This window comes from Rhinopithecus bieti, unplaced genomic scaffold (genome assembly GCF_001698545.2).
Source record: "Rhinopithecus bieti isolate Rb0 unplaced genomic scaffold, ASM169854v2 scaffold_1017, whole genome shotgun sequence".
NCBI classification, from domain to species: Eukaryota; Metazoa; Chordata; class Mammalia; order Primates; family Cercopithecidae; genus Rhinopithecus; species Rhinopithecus bieti.
In genome coordinates this window covers 3,204,686-3,223,006 of record NW_016803657.1, presented here as the reverse complement: position 1 = coordinate 3,223,006, position 18,321 = coordinate 3,204,686, and the positions used below count along the sequence as shown (strand labels likewise).

At 62.0% G+C, this 18,321-nt stretch overlaps 1 protein-coding gene across 1 annotated transcript; it reads left to right on the top strand.

Moving 5' to 3' along the window:
* TMEM184A (transmembrane protein 184A) lies at positions 1–17,011 on the top strand. Its single transcript, XM_017892318.1, is given in 12 exon segments — positions 1–35; positions 8,500–8,718; positions 13,050–13,215; positions 13,634–13,724; positions 13,831–13,906; positions 14,068–14,159; positions 15,276–15,464; positions 16,045–16,086; positions 16,088–16,211; positions 16,792–16,852; positions 16,855–16,878; positions 16,881–17,011. Coding segments are annotated over 11 exon segments (1,215 nt in total). The 5' UTR covers positions 1–35.
* The last annotated feature ends 1,310 nt before the right edge of the window (positions 17,012–18,321 follow it).

The window sequence follows — 18,321 nt, the reverse complement described above, 5'->3', positions numbered from 1 at the left end:
ATGTGAAGCTGGGCTGGGAGTTGCTCGCTGGCAAGGTGGGTGCCAGGCTGAGGAGGGCAGAGGTCAGCTGCCCCTGGCTGGGCAGGATTTAGGACACAGGACGGGAGGGGTTACTGGAGGAAGCCTGGGGTCTGGAAGGAAAGGCGGGGGAGGGAGAGAGGGGCCTGCAAGAAAAAGGAAGCCAGCCGCGCTGTTCCTAAGCAGAATTCCGTGGAACTCGCAGACAGGACTTGGGACACGCACCTGCTCTGCCCGTCCGACCTCACCCCGACCACTCAGGTGGGGAAGCATCGTGGAGGCCACTTTGCAGGTGGGAAGATCGAGGCCCAGGGCCATGCATGACCCCCCATCCAAGGTTCAGCCCAGGAAGGCAGAACAAACCGCAGCTCCAGCCCTGCCCCCACCCACTAGCCAGGGGCCTGCAGCTCCTGACTCAGCTTCCCCATCAAATGGGGCTCGTCCTGCCCCACCCGGGTGAGAGACCCCAGCTTCCAGGCTCATGGGAGCGTGCATCTCGCGTCCCAGTCACGCGGGTAGCGGGCGTGCGTGGGCAGGGGCAGAGCTTGGTGACAAGCCATGTCCCAACACCCTCAGGCTCCCGAATGGGACTTTTCAGGGGTGATGGCCCAAAGAAGGGAGGGGGAGGCAGGGGCTGCGTCCGTCGTGAAGGAGCATCGGGACCCCAGCCCACGCGTGGTCCCACGTCTGAACTCCACCGGACAAGGAGATCGGTCCAGGCTCACACCCGCTGAGACGGCAGGAGGCAGGGGTGGCACGTGGACAGACATGGGTCCCAGAATCCAGGCAGGGGGAAGGTGGAGGGTGTGGTCTGTGCCAGCTGTAGCCGGGCAGGTAGGGCCGGCTGGGTGGGGTGGGGGTGGGGCCGGGAGGAGTTCCTGGGTCTGGGGAGAGGCCAGTGCTCGGGAGTAATCATCTCTCAGAGACCCAGGCAGCCCGCCGCTGTGAGGAGGGGGCAGCAGAGGCCGAGAGGCCGAGCTTCAGGCCCACCCTGCCTTGGCTGCCCCTCTTAGGCCTGGAGACCTTCAGCCAACCTGCCTGACAGGCTGAGCGCTAGCAGGGAGGTGAGCTGCGTGGGTGTGGGAGTGCGAGAGTGTGTGTGTGTGTGTGTGTGTGGTGCACACCAGAGGGGTGTGGTGTCCAGGCTGAGCCCCTGCACTTCAATGGGGTGGGGGCTCCTGGAAAAAAAAGAAAAATGTATTGAAATTCTGAGAATCACAGTTCCCCAATGCCCCACCTCCACCCCAGAGGCTGGGCCCCAGGACGGCACCTGGACACCAGCCAAACAGGGTCTCTGGCCAGCCTGGCAAGTCCGGGCCAGACCAGCACCCCCCACCCTGGCTCCAGATGAAAGGGTGCCCCCAACCCTTACACACCCAGGGCTGGCAGCTCCCTCAGGTGAAGGCAAGTACAGGCAGGCCCTGGGTGACTTCTGGGGATGGGGGCAACAGAGGGACCAGAGACAGGAGCAGGGAGGCAGGGGCTGGGCCCCAGAGGACAGGACAGGAGACCTATGGGAGGAAGAGAGCAGATCCTTGGGACGGTCCCGCCCCGGGGTCTGAGGCTGATGGGCTCAGGCAAAGCAGAACTGCTGAGAGTCAGAAGCTGAGGGAAGGGCCCCCCATGCTGCACCTGCCTGCCAGGTCACCAGGCCAGCTGAGAGTGGAGCTCCGAGTCCCAGGGCCTGGCCAGGCTGGCTCTCCCATGCAGCAGCCTGTGTCCCTGGGAGGGCAGGATGACAGGAGACCAACCTGAGGCCCTGGGCCCGGCACCCTGACCTGCCGCATAGCTCGTGCCGGTGGAGACAGGCACAGCCGCACAGGCTCTGCCTGGAGGTCACAGACACCGTACACAGCCAGTGCCAGGCCCAGCTTGTTTGGCGGTCTGGGCCCAGGGGCCTGCTCCTCCTGGGCTGGTAGGGGCTGCTCCCCGGCCCCGGCCCCACTGAGGAGGGGGCGTGTGGATCACCAGGAGGCCACACTGCCTGCCCACCCCACTCGGCTCCCAGGAGGCCATGCCCGTGGACAGGAGCCGGGGTAATCCCAGAAGCAGAGCTGGGAGGACGTGGAGCCCCATCCCTGTCACCTCCCACTCACACCCGGGGCTGCTGCGTCGGTGGACTGCTGGCCAGGGCCCCCAGGGGAGGGCCATGGGACTGGGTGGGGCGGGCCTGGGAAGCCGGGTGTCTGAGATGTGTGCCCACCGGTCGCCTCTTCCCCCTGGTGTGCAGCTCAGCCTGGGACACTGAATGAGCCAGCCCTGAGGAGGCAGCTCCCAGGCGCCCCGAGTTCCACCCAACAGTGAAGGAGGCAGGCAGGGGGTACTCCGTACCTGTCTGCATCTGCAAAGAGATGGGCAGGCAGGGGTTAAGGGGGTGGGTACCAGCAGAGCAGCCGGCCCGGAACTGGGGAGCAGTGCCTAGGACCTCAACCGGGTTTCTTATGAGGGCAGGAGGTGGCTGTGCCAGGGCCAGGGTGTGGGACTGGCTGGGCGGCTTCTCGGCTTCCCCACAGCTCCAGACACCTGGACACAGTGAACAATGGTCAGAGGGCCCTGTCGCCCGGATCTGGGCAGATAGGTCTCTCCTGCGATGGGCTTGGTCAGTGTCCAGCCCCCACCAGGAAAATCAGGCCCAGCCGGCCCTGCCGCCTCCTGTGACTGGGCGCAGAGGCCATGACACCAGTGCCAGGTGAGGCCTGATCAGCCAGAGAGCCCCGTGAGCAGATGGCAGAGTGGTCAACCTCCCGACTGCCCCTCCCTGGGGACCAGGCCCTGCCCCTGACGTCCCCAGACCAGCACCCTTGGTCCACGGTGCCCGAGCTGGCACGTCCGGCTCTTCTCGCCTTCTTTCCTTCACCACGAGCCTCCCCGGCGAGACACGGGCCGCACGCTGGCATGAGGTCCTGTGCTGGAGGCTGGGAGGACCATGTGGAGACCAGCCCTCCCCAGACCCCAGGGCAAGGCGAAGTGTGCGGGGGGCGGTCCCAGGCCCTGTACCACTGCAGGGACCTGTGTTCAAACCCGAACAGAGTCAGCAGCAGAAGCCCCGCCCGCTCTCCATAAATGCCCTGCAACCCCCACAGGGAGTGGAAGGGGGTCCGCACCTTCCCGCAGGGTACCTCCTCACAGGGCACCTCTCCACAGGGCACCTCCCCGCAGGGCGTCCCCCCCTTCATTAAAGCCAGCGGTGACCAACCAGGGCGGGAGGAGTAAGGGGCCCTCAGCCAAGACCCGCTTCCTCTTGGGGAACCATGTTCTCCGGGCAGTGCCATGGGGTCTGCCCGCCTGGCCGTGGGACGGGAGTGCGGCTTCTGCTTTGGGGATGTGAAGGCCTTGGCCAGGCCTGACCCTTCACCTCCAGACCCAGGCACATATCAGCTGCAGGCTGAGGGTCAAGGCCGTGGTCTGGCTCTGCCCTCTACCTGCTGGGGGCTGCGGCAAGTCCCTGCCTGGGGGGCTGCCATGAGGCTTGGGAATGGTGATCCAGCCTCTGTGCTGGCTCCAGATACCCACGAGGCAGGCCCCTCACAGGAGGGCTGGCCCTGATGGAGACGGGTGAGGGTAAGGGAGACGCCAGGCCTCAGATTCGGGGTCCCATCCCCACTTGTCCCCCTTCGGGGCTGTGTGACTCTCTTCAAGGAGTTACTTCAGTGGCATTTCAGAACCACAGGGAGTGGAAGGGGGTCAGAACCAACCGATCCACCAGCATTCGTGGGGTGCAGAGAGGCTCCAGCCAGGCCCCCCGCAAACTCCCTGTGGGACTTGGGGCCGGTGTCCTCCCTGGGGAGGAGGAAGGGGACTGGCTGCTCCGTGGGACCCTTTCTCACCCAGGCTGTCCCTCAGTGTGCCCAGAATGGGCCAGGCCTGGGCGGGGGCAGGGGAGGGAGGTGGGGGCTGCAGTGCAGGGCTCAGAGAGCCTTGGAACCTGCTGGGGAGACCCTGGAGCCACACGTAGACAGTGGCAGGGCCAGAACCTGCTGAGAGCCAGGGGGGTGAGGGCAGGACCCATCCCAGGGGCTCAGGAATGGGAGGACTCACATGTCCAGGCAGGTGGTCACTGGGTAGGGGAGAGAGGGAAGCCACACAGTTCAGCACAGTGTGCCCGCATTGTGGGTCTCACTGTGTGCACTCGGCAGCCTCGCAGGGCAGGCATTACTGCTCCCATTTTCCAGGTGGGGACATGGAGGCTGAGGGGTGCACACAGGGGAACGGCAGGGCTGCAGTTCACACCCAGGAACCCTGAGTGTTCGCTTTGCTGAGTGATCAGGCACCTTGGGCAGTGATTTGGTAGAAACCCTGGTAGTGCCTGGGTCTGCCTGGATGTGGGGACAAAAGAGGCAGATGTGATGGAGACAGAGCCGGGGTGGGGACAGCAGGGACAGGGACAGAGGCCAGCCGGGTGGGGACTGTGGCCCAGAAGACAGGGAGCAGGTGATGGAGACAGAGCCGGGGTGGGGACAGCAGGGGTGGGACAGCAAAGTTGGGGCCAGGGCCAGGACCAGGGTACTGACAGCAGGGGCGGGGACAGGCAGGCGGGGTGGGGAGTGTGACCCAGAAGATGGGCAGGCAGGCCAGCGCTGATCAAATCCTGCTTTGGCCAGGATTTGATCAGTAAACCCACTTTACAGATGAGAAAACAGAGGCCCAGAGAGGCAAAGGCGCCTGCCAAGTTGGCCAAGGCCATAGGCAAGACAAAGGGCCAAGGGCCGAGGATGTCTCTGAGTGAGGTGGTCAGAAAGCTGGAGAAGGAAGGGTGGGTGGAGATGGCAGAGGCCTCCTCTCTTTTCAGAGCTTCAGGTTTATAAAAGGCCTGCGAGGCCCAGTGCTGGGGAGAAGGGATACAGCCAAGGCAAAGTCATTTCCTTGAGTGTGCAAGAGCACCTGGCTTCGGGGCCAGAGTCTGGGCTCTCAGGACACCTTCCTAGAGGCAGCAGCTAAACAAGGACATGCCAGGGTAGGGCGGCTGTGAGAACGACCAGGAAACCACGCTGGACCTGCTCCCCACCATCAGGGCAGGGGGCAGCCTTGACTGAAGGGGCTTCTAAGGGTCAGGGACCCTCAGGAGCCATGAACCAGCTCAGGCTGACACCAAAGACCCTGCACCCACACTCCCCGCCAGCACAGCTGTGGGCCAAGGAGACCCGCAGGCCTCCCTGCCCGGTGCCCAGCTGACCTTCTGAGAAAACCCCACCTTTTCCCACAGAAGATCTGCCTCTGGCAGAAGGCAGAGCTTTGGAGGTCCCTCGATCTGTGTCCCAGGCCCAAGCCCTGAGCCTCCCCAAAGCCAGCCCTCCCAGAAGCCTGGCTCTGGTGGCTGCAGCCAGAAAGGTCCTGCTGACATCTAACCACAGTGTTTCCTGCTGTCTGCACAGCCATTCTCACCATCAGCCTGGGGAGGGGCCCGGGGCTTGAAGCAAATCAAGCAGGGGCTAGGGCCTCAGTTTCCCCACCTGTAGCATGAGCGAGTTGGATAAAGTACTTCCCGGTCCCTCCAGCTCTGTGCACGCCCAGGCACCAAAGTCTTCACCCTTCAAAGCCCCCAGCCATCCTGACTTCATAGTTGTCCATGACGGTGATCCCAACACTTACAGCCAGAGGGCGACATCCGCATGCGCTGAGGCGTCCGCCTGGGGCTCTGCAGGGCGGGTGGGAGGCCGGGGGTGTACCTGTGGCTGCAGCAGGAACGCAGCTGGACGGAAGTTAGGGACCGCCTTCCAGCACCCCTGCCTGGCTAAGGGGAGACCTTAGCCCACAGGGCCACCACCTCAGCCAGACAGCCCCCCACCGCAACCCCCGTGCCCCGAGCATGGACAGGGCACGGCTCTAGGTTCTGGAGCTCCCGCAGAGGGAGGACCAGCAGCAAACACAAGACAGGTGGACGGGAAGTCGCACACGTACTGAGGAGGGTGATGGGACAGCGGGGATGGTCTCTCCAGAGGTGACACCTGAGGCTGCAGGACAGCAGGTTTGGTTGGTTCAGAAGGTCCCGGCCTGGGGAGCAGGCAGGCTCTGGGAGGCCCAGCCAGGGTGTGCACGCTGTGGCTCTGGGCCTGGGCCCGGGCCCAGGTGGGCACTGATGGGGAGGTCAGGCACGGCGGGCCTGAGAGCTGGGCACGACTTCCTGAGCTTGTTCCCCACCTGAAAGGCTCCCTGGAGGGACAGTGTCGGTGGAGGGGTTGGGGAGAGCAGGCAGGGTGTTCCAGGGACGGATGGGCCTCAGCCTGGGCCCCTCACGGACCCCTCGAGGATGCTGGACACATTGATGCGCCCCTCGTTCCCATCTCTAAAAGGGGAACAGGCCGGACACGGTGGCTCATGCCTAAAATCCCAGCACTGTGGGAGGCTGAGGTGGGCAGATCACCTGAGGTCAGGAGTTCAAGCCCAGCCTGGCCAACATGGCAAAATCCCATCTCTACTAAAAATACAAAAATTAGCGAGGTATGGTGGCAGGCGCCTGTAATCCCAGCTACTCGGGAAGCTGAGGCAGGAGAATCACTTGAACCTGGGAGGCGGAGGTTGCAGTGAGCGGAGATCGTGCCACTGCACTCCAGCCTGGCGACTGAGTGAGACTCTGTCTCAAAAAAGAAATAAATTAAAAATAAAAGGAGAACAGTGGCTCCAGTCATTCCAGGCTCAACCCCTTGAGCCCTGTTGCCCAGTACTGTGGGAGGGTAGGAGACACGAAGGACAAGGAGCATGTGGATCTGTTGCGGGCACGGAGCAGGACTTGGTAATGGTGGCCCTGGTGGCATGAGCCCAAGCGTAACCAGAACAGGACAAGAGGTGGACTGAGGGCCCACGTCCCTCTCCCAGGAGCTGGGGTGGGTGAGGTTTTTTTCCACAGGGGCCTCTGCATGGGGGTGACAGGGACCCTCAGGACCCCCAACCCCTTGTCAGACCCCGAAGGGTCTGGGGACTGTGCTGTCACTCCTCGCATCCTGCCTTGACACACAAAGACTAGAAATATTTCCTTTCTTTTTTTTGAGACAGAGTCTCCCTCTGTCCCCGGGCTGGAGTGCAGTGGTATGAGCTCAGCTGACTGCAGCCTCCGCCTCCTGAATTCAAGCGATTCTCCTGCCTCAGACTCTTGAGTAGCTGGAACTACAGGTGCGTGCCACCACACCTGGCTAATTTTTGTATATTTGGTAGAGACGGGGTTTCACCATGTTGGCCAGGCTGGTCTCGAACTCCTGACCTCAAGTGATCGCCCTCCTTGGCCTGCCAAAGTGTTCGGATGACAGGCGTGAGGTACCGCGCCCAGTCCAGAAAACTTGAATGTTTTCAACACACCTCTTGGGGCACGGATTTATTTTTTTAATTCAGATGACGTTCACATAGCATCAGTTTACCCAGGTTTAAGTGAACAATTCGGTGTCAGTAAGTCCATCCGCAGTGCTGTGCGCTGCCGCCTCTACCTCATTTCGGGACCCCGTCACCCTCTAAGAGAAACCCTGTACCATTAGCTCTCCACTCCTCCTCCTGCAGCCTGGCCCTCCTTGGCCTGCCACAGACCTCTCCCACCTGTCCCCGCCGGGTGGCAACTGCCTGGCCGTCTGGCACAGGCAGGTGAGGGCGCCAGGCGGTCAGCAGGTTCCTGGGAGCCAGCTGCCACCCAGCAAACAGGAGGATAGAGTGTCAGCCGTGGGAGGGGACAGGCCTGCAGCCTGGGCCCCAGGCGGGCCACTGGGGACATGAGGCACTGGCCGCCCCACCCCAGCCTGGCACAGCCCTTCAGATCCCGGCCTTGCCCCACCCACAGTGGGGCCACCAATGGGGGCCACGTGGCCATGAGAATGACCAGCTAGGCTTCCCTGGAGGCCGGGCCTCCCCAGACTGGGCCAGGTGCTTCCTGCCAGCAAAGGTAGAGCCGGGCACTGTGACCGCAGACCAGAGGGAGAGGAGGAGGCTGGACTGGGCTGTGAGTGTGGGAGAGGGTGAACTCAGGGCCCCAGCAGGTTTGTAGGAGACGGAAGAACAGGCGCCTGGGGCTGCCCAGAACCCCAGCACAGCCGGGCTCCCAGGCGGGCGGGCAGGTCCCGGGGAGCCAGTGAGGGCCGCTCCTCCCATGGGGGTGGTTGTACACCTTCTGCCGGGGCAGGCAGTGCTGGTCTGCGCCTGCTCCCCAGACCTCCCAGGCAGGCAGGGCGGCAGGGGTTCCCCTCTTCCACCCCACTGGAAGACAGTCTTTGTCTCCTAAGCAGCAGGCTCCCTGCAAACCTGAGACTTGGAGGTGGAAGCTGGTTTTATAAGGGGGAATCGAGGTGGGGCCCTCAGGTCGCAGGTGGCTGTTGGGGAGAGCCTGGGTGGCTGAGCTCAGAGCAGGGAGGGAGCCGGGCCTGGCGCTGGTGTCCCTGTGGGGGGCGCGGCCTGGTGGGTGGCTCAGCCTCTCACTGTCTCCTCCCTCCCCGGCTGCTTCCTGCTGCCGGGAGCCGGCACCTTTGCCCTCACTCCTCCTGGCGTGTGTCCTTCCTCCCTCTGCAGATGAGTAATGTCTCAGGGATCCTGGAGACAGCCGGTGTCCCCCTGGTGTCAGCGACCTGGCCGCAGCCCAGCCCCCCGCCGGCCGTGCCAGCAGGGCCGCAGATGGACCACCTGGGGAACGGCTCCCAGGGGGCGCCCTGGCTCTTCCTCACCTCCGCGCTGGCCCGAGGCGTCTCGGGGATCTTCGTGTGGACTGCCCTGGTGCTCACCTGCCACCAGGTAAGCCCTCCAGCCCCCAAGCCTCCTTCAGGACCCGGGTCTCCATGGGACATGGCCGTGGCTCAGCCCGGCCCCGCTGGGTGCTGCTGCTACAGATGCTGTCAGAAATGGGATTGGCCAGCCGGGCGCGGTGGCTCAAGCCTGTAATCCCAGCACTTTGGGAGGCCGAGACGGGCGGATCACGAGGTCAGGAGATCGAGACCATCCTGGCTAACACGGTGAAACCCCGTCTCTACTAAAAAATACAAAAAAAAAAAAAAAAACTAGCTGGGCGAGGTGGCAGGCGCCTGTAGTCCCAGCTACTCAGGAGGCTGAGGCAGGAGAATGGCGTAAACCCGAGAGGAGGAGCTTGCAGTGAGCTGAGATCCGGCCACTGCACTCCAGCCTGGGTGACAGAGTAAGACTCCGTCTCAAAAAAAAAGAAATGGGATTGGCCAGGGCACGGGGGAAGGGATGAGCTTCCCCAGGACGTGGCGTGTGGGAGCTGGGCCTGAAAATGGGGAGGTCTCTGCCAGGCTGAGGGGAGAGCACCCACCAGGCATCCCCGGCTATTTCACAGGCTCCTCACCCGGCTCCCTGAGGTCAGCAGTGTGGTCCCATTTCACAGACAAGAAGACTGAGTCTTAGAAAGACCAGAGGTCTTTCCCAAGCTCACATAGTTGAAAAGGGGAAGGGACCTTCTCCCTCCAGAGGTGTGGCACCCTGGAGAAGGCTGGTGGGGGGTTGGCAGGGGGTTGGACTTTGCTCTGTAGGGAGCTGGGGAGCAAAGGTCACAGCTTGGCTGGAGGCACTGGAACTCCTGTGTGGGAGACAGGTGAGAAGCAACTTCCTCAAGCCCTAAGCCACACACAGCCCCCGACCCGCAGCAGTCCCCAGGTGGGAATAGAACAGCCCCCAGGTAGAGAAGCGGCCAGGCGCTGTGGCAAGGAAGGGCCAGGCAGGGGCAAGGAGGAAGTGGTGCCCGAGGGTAGGGGGTGGGCAGAGAGGGCAGAGGGTCAGGGACGGGACCCACCTGAGAGCCTCGGATACACAGAGAGGCCAGGGCAGTGTGTGCAGGGGTGGGGTGGGAAGGCGTGTACAGGCCAGCGAGGGTCACACAGCTGCAGGGGTTTGTCCAGAGCCCTTGACCCCAGTGAGGGGAGGCAGCTTTCAGGGGGTGCTGGGAGCCCAGGAAGGCTGTGGAGGGCTGGGCTGAGAGCAGAGCTGCTCCCCGGGTGCTCGGGGCACTGGTGTAGGGAATGGATCTGTAGGTGAGCCAGGGCAGGGGGCTATCAGGAGACTGGCAGGCAGGGACACTGATGGCCACAGGCCTCCGAGGCAGCATCTCCGTGACAGCTGATTAGCTGCTTATTAGCTGGGCATGGGGGCCTGCACCGGTAGTCCCAGCTACTAGGGAGGCTGAGGTGGGAGGATCGCTTGAGCCCAGTGCAAGGCTGCAGTGAGCTGTGACCAGATAACCAGAACCCAAGGTAGACGTGTACGAGTGTGGGCCTGGAGGGTGCAGAGCCGCAGAGGTGGTGCAGAGCCGCAGAGGTGGTGCCGAGGCAGGCCCTTCCTGTAAGGCCATCAGAGAGGGCTTCCTGGAGGAGGCCGTCTTTGCGCTGTAATCCTGGGAACCAGCTGTGTGTGTGCGGCTACAGTGTGGCTTCAGCTTCATGGGGCCTCGCGGTCAAGACAGGGCTCATGGAAACCCCTTGGGCTGGAGTTCAGACCCTGTCCCACCCCTGAGACCACCTCCAGAGCCACCCTTCAGTGAGGAGTCCCAGGCAGGACACAGAGTGGCTAGATCCCCCTCGCTTTATACATGGGAGGACCAGGGCCGGAGAGGACAGTGGCTTGTCAAGGTCACCCAGCCAGGCAGCGCCAGCCCCGGGAGAGGTCTCCTGATGGTGGTCATGCCGTTCCTCCCAGGCACCGGCGGGGAGTGTGTGACTGATAAGAGTCCGTTCCTGCCGCCAACCTCCCCCAACTCCCTGAGCTGCACCCCAAGCAGCCAGGTGCACATGGCTTCTGTTTGCCCGCCACCACTCACGCATCTCCTCCAGAAAGCCTTCCACACGGGCCCCCATGCGCCCAGCTCCCAGGCTCGGCTGACCCTGTCTGAAAGGGTTTTCAGACAGGAGGACCCTTTGTTGTGTCCTCACAGAAAACATGGAAAATCGGTCGGGCACGGTGGCTTACGCCTGTAACCCCAGCATTGTGGGAGGCCAAGGCGGGTAGATCACCTGAGGTCAGGAGTTTGAGACCAGCCTGGCCAACATGGGGAAACCCCGTCTCTACTAAAAATACAAAATTAGCCAGGCATGGTGGTGCATGCCTGTAATCCCAGTTACTTGGGAGGCTGAGGCAGGAGAATCGCTTGAACCCAGGAGGCGGAGATTGCAGTGAGCTGAGATCGCGCCACTGCACTGCAGCCTGAGCAACAGAGCGAGACTCTGTCTCAATAAAAAATAATAATAATAATAATAATAATGAAAAATAAATAAACAAATAAATAAAAACAGGGAAAATCTAGAAAGGTTTAAAGGCAAACATTATAATCACCCATACTTGTTCCCAGGCTTTCCTTTTTTTTTTTTTTGAGACGGAGTCTCGCTCTGTCACCCAGGCTGGAGTGCAGTGACTGGATCTCAGCTCACTGCAAGCTCCGCCTCCCGGGTTCACACCATTCTCTTGCCTCAGCCTCCCAAGTAGCTGGGACTACAGGCGCCCGCCACCACACCTGGCTAATTTTTGTATTTTTTAGTAGAGACGGGGTTCGCCCTGTTGGCCAGGCTGGTCTCGAACTCCTGAGCTCAGGCACTCCGCCCGCCTCGGCCTCCCAAAGTGCTAAGATTACAGGCGTGGGCCACCATGCCCGGCCCCCAGGGAGGGACAAATTCTTAGGAATCAAAGGGTGCACGTCTTTTGGATGCCCCCACAGCAAAAGCCAACCTGCCTTCTGAGAGTCTGCCCAGCCCAAGACCAGGACATGTCCCCTCCCCGTCCCCCGGGTTGGACACTTACCTGGGCTCCAGAAACGCCTGCTGTATGAAGGAATGAGTGAGCGTTCCCTTTCCCAGGCTAGGAACAAACAGGACCCTCAGTCATGCCCAAGGAAGTTATTCAGAAAAAAAAAAGATCTATTGTACAACATGGTGACTGTTATAAATAACAATGTATTCTATGCTTGAAAATTGCTAAAAGAGTACATTTTACATGTCCTCCCTGCAAAGAAATGCTAAGTATGGGAGATAATGGAGATGTTAATGGGTTTGACTCAGCCATTCCCCACAAACACACATATCAGACGTCGCACTGCACACTGTAAATGCATACAAGTGTGATTTGCCAATTTAAAAAATAAATTTTAGACCAGGTGCAGTGGCTCACGTCTGTAGTCCTAGCACTTTGGGAGACAGAGGCAGGAGGATCGCTTGAGCCTAGGACTTTGAGACCAGCCTGGACAACACAGTGAGACCCTGTCTGTACGAAAAATACAAAAATTAGCCAGGCAAGGTGGTGCACACCTGTAGTCCCAGCTACTCAGCAGGCTGAGGTAGGAGGATCACTAGAGCCCGGGAGTTCAAGGCTGCAGTGAGCCATGATTGTGCCACTGCACTCCAGCCTGGGCAACAGAGCAAGACCATGTTTCTCAAAAAAATAATTTTTTTTTTTTGAGACAGGGTCTCGCTCTGTTGCCCAGGCTGGAGTGCAGTGGCGCAATCTTGGTTCACCAAAACCTCCACCTCCCAGGCTCAAGTGATTCTCCCGCCTCAGCCTCTTGAGTAGCTGGGATTACAGGCGCACGCCACACCTGGCTAATTTTTGTATATTTAGTAGAGACTATATTTCACCATGTTGGCCCGGCTGGTCTTGAACTCCTGACCTCAAATGATCCACCCACCTTGGCCTCCCAAACTGCTGGGATTACAGGTGTGAGTCACCACGCCTAGCCATAAAAAGTAAATTCTTAAAATGTGTATTATTTTTAGTTGTAATCAGAAATACTTATTTAACGTATACTTATACATTCATACTTATATGTACATTTATAGTAAATAAGTATAAAAGTATGCATCTGATTACAATAGGCAAATAATTTATTTTATCTAATTGTAATAAGGATGCCCATTGTAGAAAACTAGAAAATGCAAACATAGAAGGTGCCTGGTGGCCTGCGCCCACCCCCACCTCCTTCCCGGCTCACCTGGGCTGGTACAGGGGTACTGGGCAGGCCCGGCTCTCACCCGAACCCTCCTGTGCCCACCCCCACCTCCTTCCCGGCTCACCTGGACTGGTGCAGGGGTACCGGGCAGCCCCGGCTCTCACCCGAACCTTCCTGCGCCCAGATCTACCTGCACCTGCGCTCCTACACGGTGCCACAGGAACAGCGTTATATCATCCGCCTGCTCCTCATCGTGCCCATTTATGCCTTCGACTCCTGGCTTAGCCTCCTCCTCCTGGGAGACCACCAGTACTACGTCTACTTTGACTCCGTGCGGGACTGCTATGAAGGTGGGCGCTGGCTGGCATCCGTCGGGGGAGCAGAGGGAGAGACTCCCTGGGGCCTGCACGCACGGACACACTTCCGTGGCCAGCCCCCAGGGCACCCCACTCTCCCGGGCCCTGTCGGAGGGGCTGCCAGGATAGTCAGGGTTAGTGGCGCTGGCAGGCCTGGAACACATGACCCCACAGCCTCCGTGTGAGGGGCTCGGTGGACCTGCCCTGGCCTGGGGTGAAAGCGGGGCCCTGAAGGAGCACCCTGACCCTCTCAGGCTGCCCCGCTGTGGAGGGGGCCCATCAGGAGCCTCTTGCTGTGTGACCTGCCAGGCCCGGCCCCTCCCGAGCCTCCTCCTGTCCTGGTGAGATGGGCGCCACGGGGTCCCGGTGCAGCTCAGGACTCACGGCCGGTCCCCCTCTGCGCTCCCTGCAGCCTTTGTCATTTACAGCTTCCTGAGCCTGTGTTTCCAGTACCTGGGAGGCGAGGGTGCCATCATGGCTGAGATTCGTGGAAAGCCCATCAAGTAAGCCTCTCACCCCAGAGCCCGCACACCCCACACACCTGGGACTGGGAGCCCGGGCGGCACTGGGGCTGCATTCTCCCGCACCGGCTCAGGGATGTCCCTGCAGGTCCAGCTGCTTCTACGGCACCTGCTGCCTCCGGGGCATGACCTACTCTATCGGGTTCCTGCGCTTCTGCAAGCAGGTGAGGGGGTCCGCCCAGCCCTGCCTGCCCTCCTCCCACCTGGCCAGCCCAGCGCCACCCCGCCCAGTGTCGGGGGGCTGCTCACTGCTGGCTGCCCCAACCCCCCTTCCTGGGCCCCTGGGGGACCTGGCCCCAGGCCCACCGGGTGCCGTCGCCCCCAGGCCACGCTGCAGTTCTGCCTGGTGAAGCCCGTCATGGCCGTCACCACCATCATCCTCCAGGCATTTGGCAGATACCACGACGGGGACTTCAAGTAAGGCGGGAGCTGCGGGGACACCTGGCATGAGGTGGGCACTGGGTCTCCCGGGGCATGGGAGTGGGGCCCAGCAAGGCGGGCTTGGCGTCCAGCTGGGCTCAAGTAAGGCGGGAGCTTCGGGGGTGCCTGGCATGAGGTGGGCACTGGGCCGGGGCCCAGCAATGGGGCCCAACGAGGCGGGGTTGGTGTCCAGCTGTGCTAGGGACCCCGCCTAAGACAGGTATCCACTTCCTCTCCACAAGGACCTCAGTGCCTGCCAAGGCCGGGGGCCTGGACCTCCCCTCATAGGACATGGCCGGGGTGAGTCTGGCGTCTGTGCCAGCGTCTGTGCTGAGGACCTCAGGGCTTCTGGCCAGGCAGTGATGGCCCCAGCCCCCGCCCAGCCTTGAGCACTCTTGGTATTAAAGACACCTGGGCCAACGGGGCCAAGGTCCACCCCGACCTGTTGTCTGAGCAGATAGCCAGCCACCCGGCACAGGAAGGACGCCTGCCAAGATCCACACGCATGCTCACCACCACCACACACATTGCCACACACGGACACATGTGCTTTCACCTGTGCACACACATCACACAGGTGCATCGCATGTTCACACATGCACACAGAGTGTGCGCAGACCATGCACACACAACCACACGTACACTCACATGCACACATGTGCACCAACCACCACAATGCAGCCCAACCATGTGCATGCACACGAACATCTGTGCACACACACATATGTGCACCACTCACACGGGAACAACACCTGTGTGTCCACCACAGAGAGGACCTCGGCAGTGGCTTAGGTGGACAGGGTTGGAGGCAGCGTCTGCCAGAGGCAGCTGGATGCTGCCTGCCACAGAGATGGGATCCTGGGACAAGGAGGAGCAGGGCCGGTAGGGAGAACGGGTGCGTGTCCTGCCCTACCCACGCATAGGCCCCAGCCACCCCCAGCTCCCTATGCACTCCTGCAGGCCCTGAAGGAGGATCAGATCAGGCAGGATCCCTGCAGGCCCATGGTCCCAAGCCAGGGTGGGAAGCCAGGCCGAGGGGCGGTGTCGGGCGGCTCTAGGGGGGGAGGGTGCGGGGTCATGGGCGGCCGACCACAGCTCCCCCGTCTGTCCCAGTGTCCCGCAGTGGGCTACCTCTATGGTGACCCTCATCTACAATGGCCTCTTCAGCCTCCGCCCTCTAGCCCCTGTTCCTCTTCTACTTCACCACCAGAGGGAGCTCCTGCGGCCCTTCCAACCTGTCCTCAAGTTCATCACCATCAAAGCCGTCATCTTCCTGTCGTTCTGGCAAGGTGGTTGGGGCAGGTGGCAGGGATGACTGCCGAGCGGGGACGGCAGTCCAGAGACCTGGGTCACCTCACACCCTCCTCAGCTCCCTGCCCGAGCTTCAGTTTCCCAGTGGTCCAGCCAGGCAGCGGAAAGCAGGGTAGAGCCTGTGGGCCAGGGGAGTGGGGAGGTCGGCCAGCAGGTCACTGGGCCCCACGTCAGTGAGATGAGGTCGCACAGAGGCCACTCGGCATTTCCTGAGTGCCGGTCCCTGGCTGGGGCCAGCCAGTGGAACTCACAGCCCACCTTGGCAGAGAAGGATGGCCACCAGACAGGGAGGACTGGACGGGCCCATAGATTGGGGGCTGGCAGCGGGCCAGGGCAGGCCCGGAGCTCCTGAGCAACCTGTTGAGCTGAAGACCCCGACTTGGAGGCCCCTGGCAGCCCCTGAACCTCAGTCTCCCAGGGTGGGGACGAGACCACACGGACGGGGTATACGGCGCCTGTAAGAGGAGCCGCTGGGGGTCCGGGGCCTCCTTCCTTGCCTGGCGGGACACCCATCCGATGGCCGGCCTGAGCAGCCGTGGCATCCACAGGGCTGCTGCTGCTGTCCTGAGAGCCGGTGCGGGGTCACCCCAGAGGGTGAGACCAGCATGGACAGTCTGGGGGGCCGGTACAGCTGGCGCTGGCTACCAGAACTTTTATCATCTGCGGAGATGCTGTTCGTCCGTGGCCCTGCGCTATGCCTCCCCTGCCAGGTGTGCAGAGAAGAAGGAGAACCGCCAGGTACGTTCTCCTTCCAGCCATGGCGCACAGTCCTGCCCTGGCCCCCCCAAAACCCCCCCGGGTCTGTGTCCGTGCCACTCCTCGAGGCCCAGGAATGCCAGCTCGCTGGGCAGGAGATGGCCAAAGGGCAGTCCGACCCGACAGGGACCTGGCTTGTGGGGTCAGGTGGGCCCGGACCCCGATGGTGATGGGGGGATGGTGGTCCCCTGCCGGCATGCCCCCCATTAGGGTGGGGACAGGCCGTGGTCGTGCCTGGCTTCTCCATCAGTCATTGTGGAGATACCAGGGTGCCACCCCAGGCCGCCAAAGGTATACTTCCGCTGCTTGGGCCCCTTGGAAACTCTAGGGGACGTGGTCCTTGGCAGGGTCCGTTGGCTGGGAACAGCCTGGTGGTTTTTTTTTTGGGTGGGCAAGCTGGGCTGGGGTCAGGGTCTGGGGCCCCACCCTCCGCTGGCCGAGGCCCAGACTGGACATGCCAGGACCACAGCCCTGGCATCCGGGAGGCGGGGCTGAGGGGGCCTTGTCTGGTGGGGGCTGGAGCAAGTGGGATGGTGGGGGGCTCATACCTGCCTCCCCCCAGCACCTCCCCCTGGCACCCATGCAGGACATCTCCAGTGGGCCTCAGGGGAACGTGAGCCCCAGAGTCGGCAGGACGCCATCCACAACTTCCCCCCGCCTACCAGCCTACACACAGCAGGCCGCAGGAGGCCCCAGGCCTGGCAACCCACACCGCGCGCAGCTCTGGCGGGGGCAGGAAGAGCCGGAGTGAGGAGCGATGCTCACCCTTCGGAGGACCGTAGAGGGGTTCTGGCCCGCTGTGCTTTAGGACCCAGGTTGCCCCAGGCCTCTGGGGAAGAACAGGGGCCCCCCACCCATCAACCCTGCCAAAGGTGGGGGGCCTTTCCTGAGAGCCCTCCTGCAGAGCCTCGGAGCCCATTTCCATTCTCTCATCCTCTCTAGTCTCCAGCCCGGGGTCAGGGCACCTGATGGCCTCTGGGCACCCAGGTGCCCACCACCAAAGGAGAGGGCACCTGAGCCAATCGGAAGAGCTGGGGACCCGGGACACCTGGCCCATCAGCTCCCAGGGGCCACTGTGGTGCAGGGTGAGTGTGGCTGCCGGGCCTTTGGCTGCACGGGCCCCACAGGAGCTATGGGTGGGCCGAGACTCCCTGACCAGGAGACAGACAGCGCACCGGATCCCAGGCTGGGCAGCTGGGAGGAGGGGCACCAGGGTGATGGGCAGCCGGGCCCTGACACAGCAGCAGCTCCGGGTGCCACAGACGGTGAGGTCCACACAGGCTGCGGGCTGGGCCTCCATCGGAGTCCTGACTGCCTGCTGTGGCCGTCGTGGGCACATGGAGAAGGGCCCACGTGTCTCCACACGCCAGCCACAGGGGAGCCCTGGCCAGGCACCCACCCAGGGGAGCGTGTGCCTGGGATGGGTCGTGGAACCACCGGGTGCCTGTGAGGCTGGCCAGCACCGCAGGGCTGTGAAAATTGCTCTTATTTATATTTAAACACCTTGGATTTTCTTTCTTTCTTTTTTTTTTTTGAGACGGAGTCTTGCTCTGTGGCCCAGGCTGGAGTGCAGTGGCGCGATCTCAGCTCATTGCAAGCTCCGCCTCCCGGGTTCACGCCATTCTCCTGCCTCAGCCTCCCGAGTAGCTGGGATTACAGGCGCCTGCCACCTCGTCCAGCTAGTTTTTTGTATTTTTTAGTAGAGACGGGGTTTCACCGTGTTAGCCAGGATGGTCTCGATCTCCTGACCTCGTGATCCGCCTGCCTCAGCCTCCCGAAGTGCTGGGATTACAGGCGTGAGCCACCGCGCCTGTCCTAAACACCTTGGATTTTCTACTGCGTCTTGGCTTCTGTTCCCGCAGGGCCTGAGCCTGAGGAGCAGGACGCGGTGGGGGTCACCGAGTCTGCATGCGGGAAAGGGGTCCCACCTGTCTGGGGTGGGCAGACCCGTGGCCCAGGGCAGTGCAGGGCAGAGCCTGGGCTGTGAGATCACAGCCGCCACCTTTCTCCTGGGAGCCTCTGCTTCCTCCAGAACGGGCCTTGTGCCAGCCCCACTCATGGCGAGGGGACAAGGCCATGAGAGCAGGGCCCT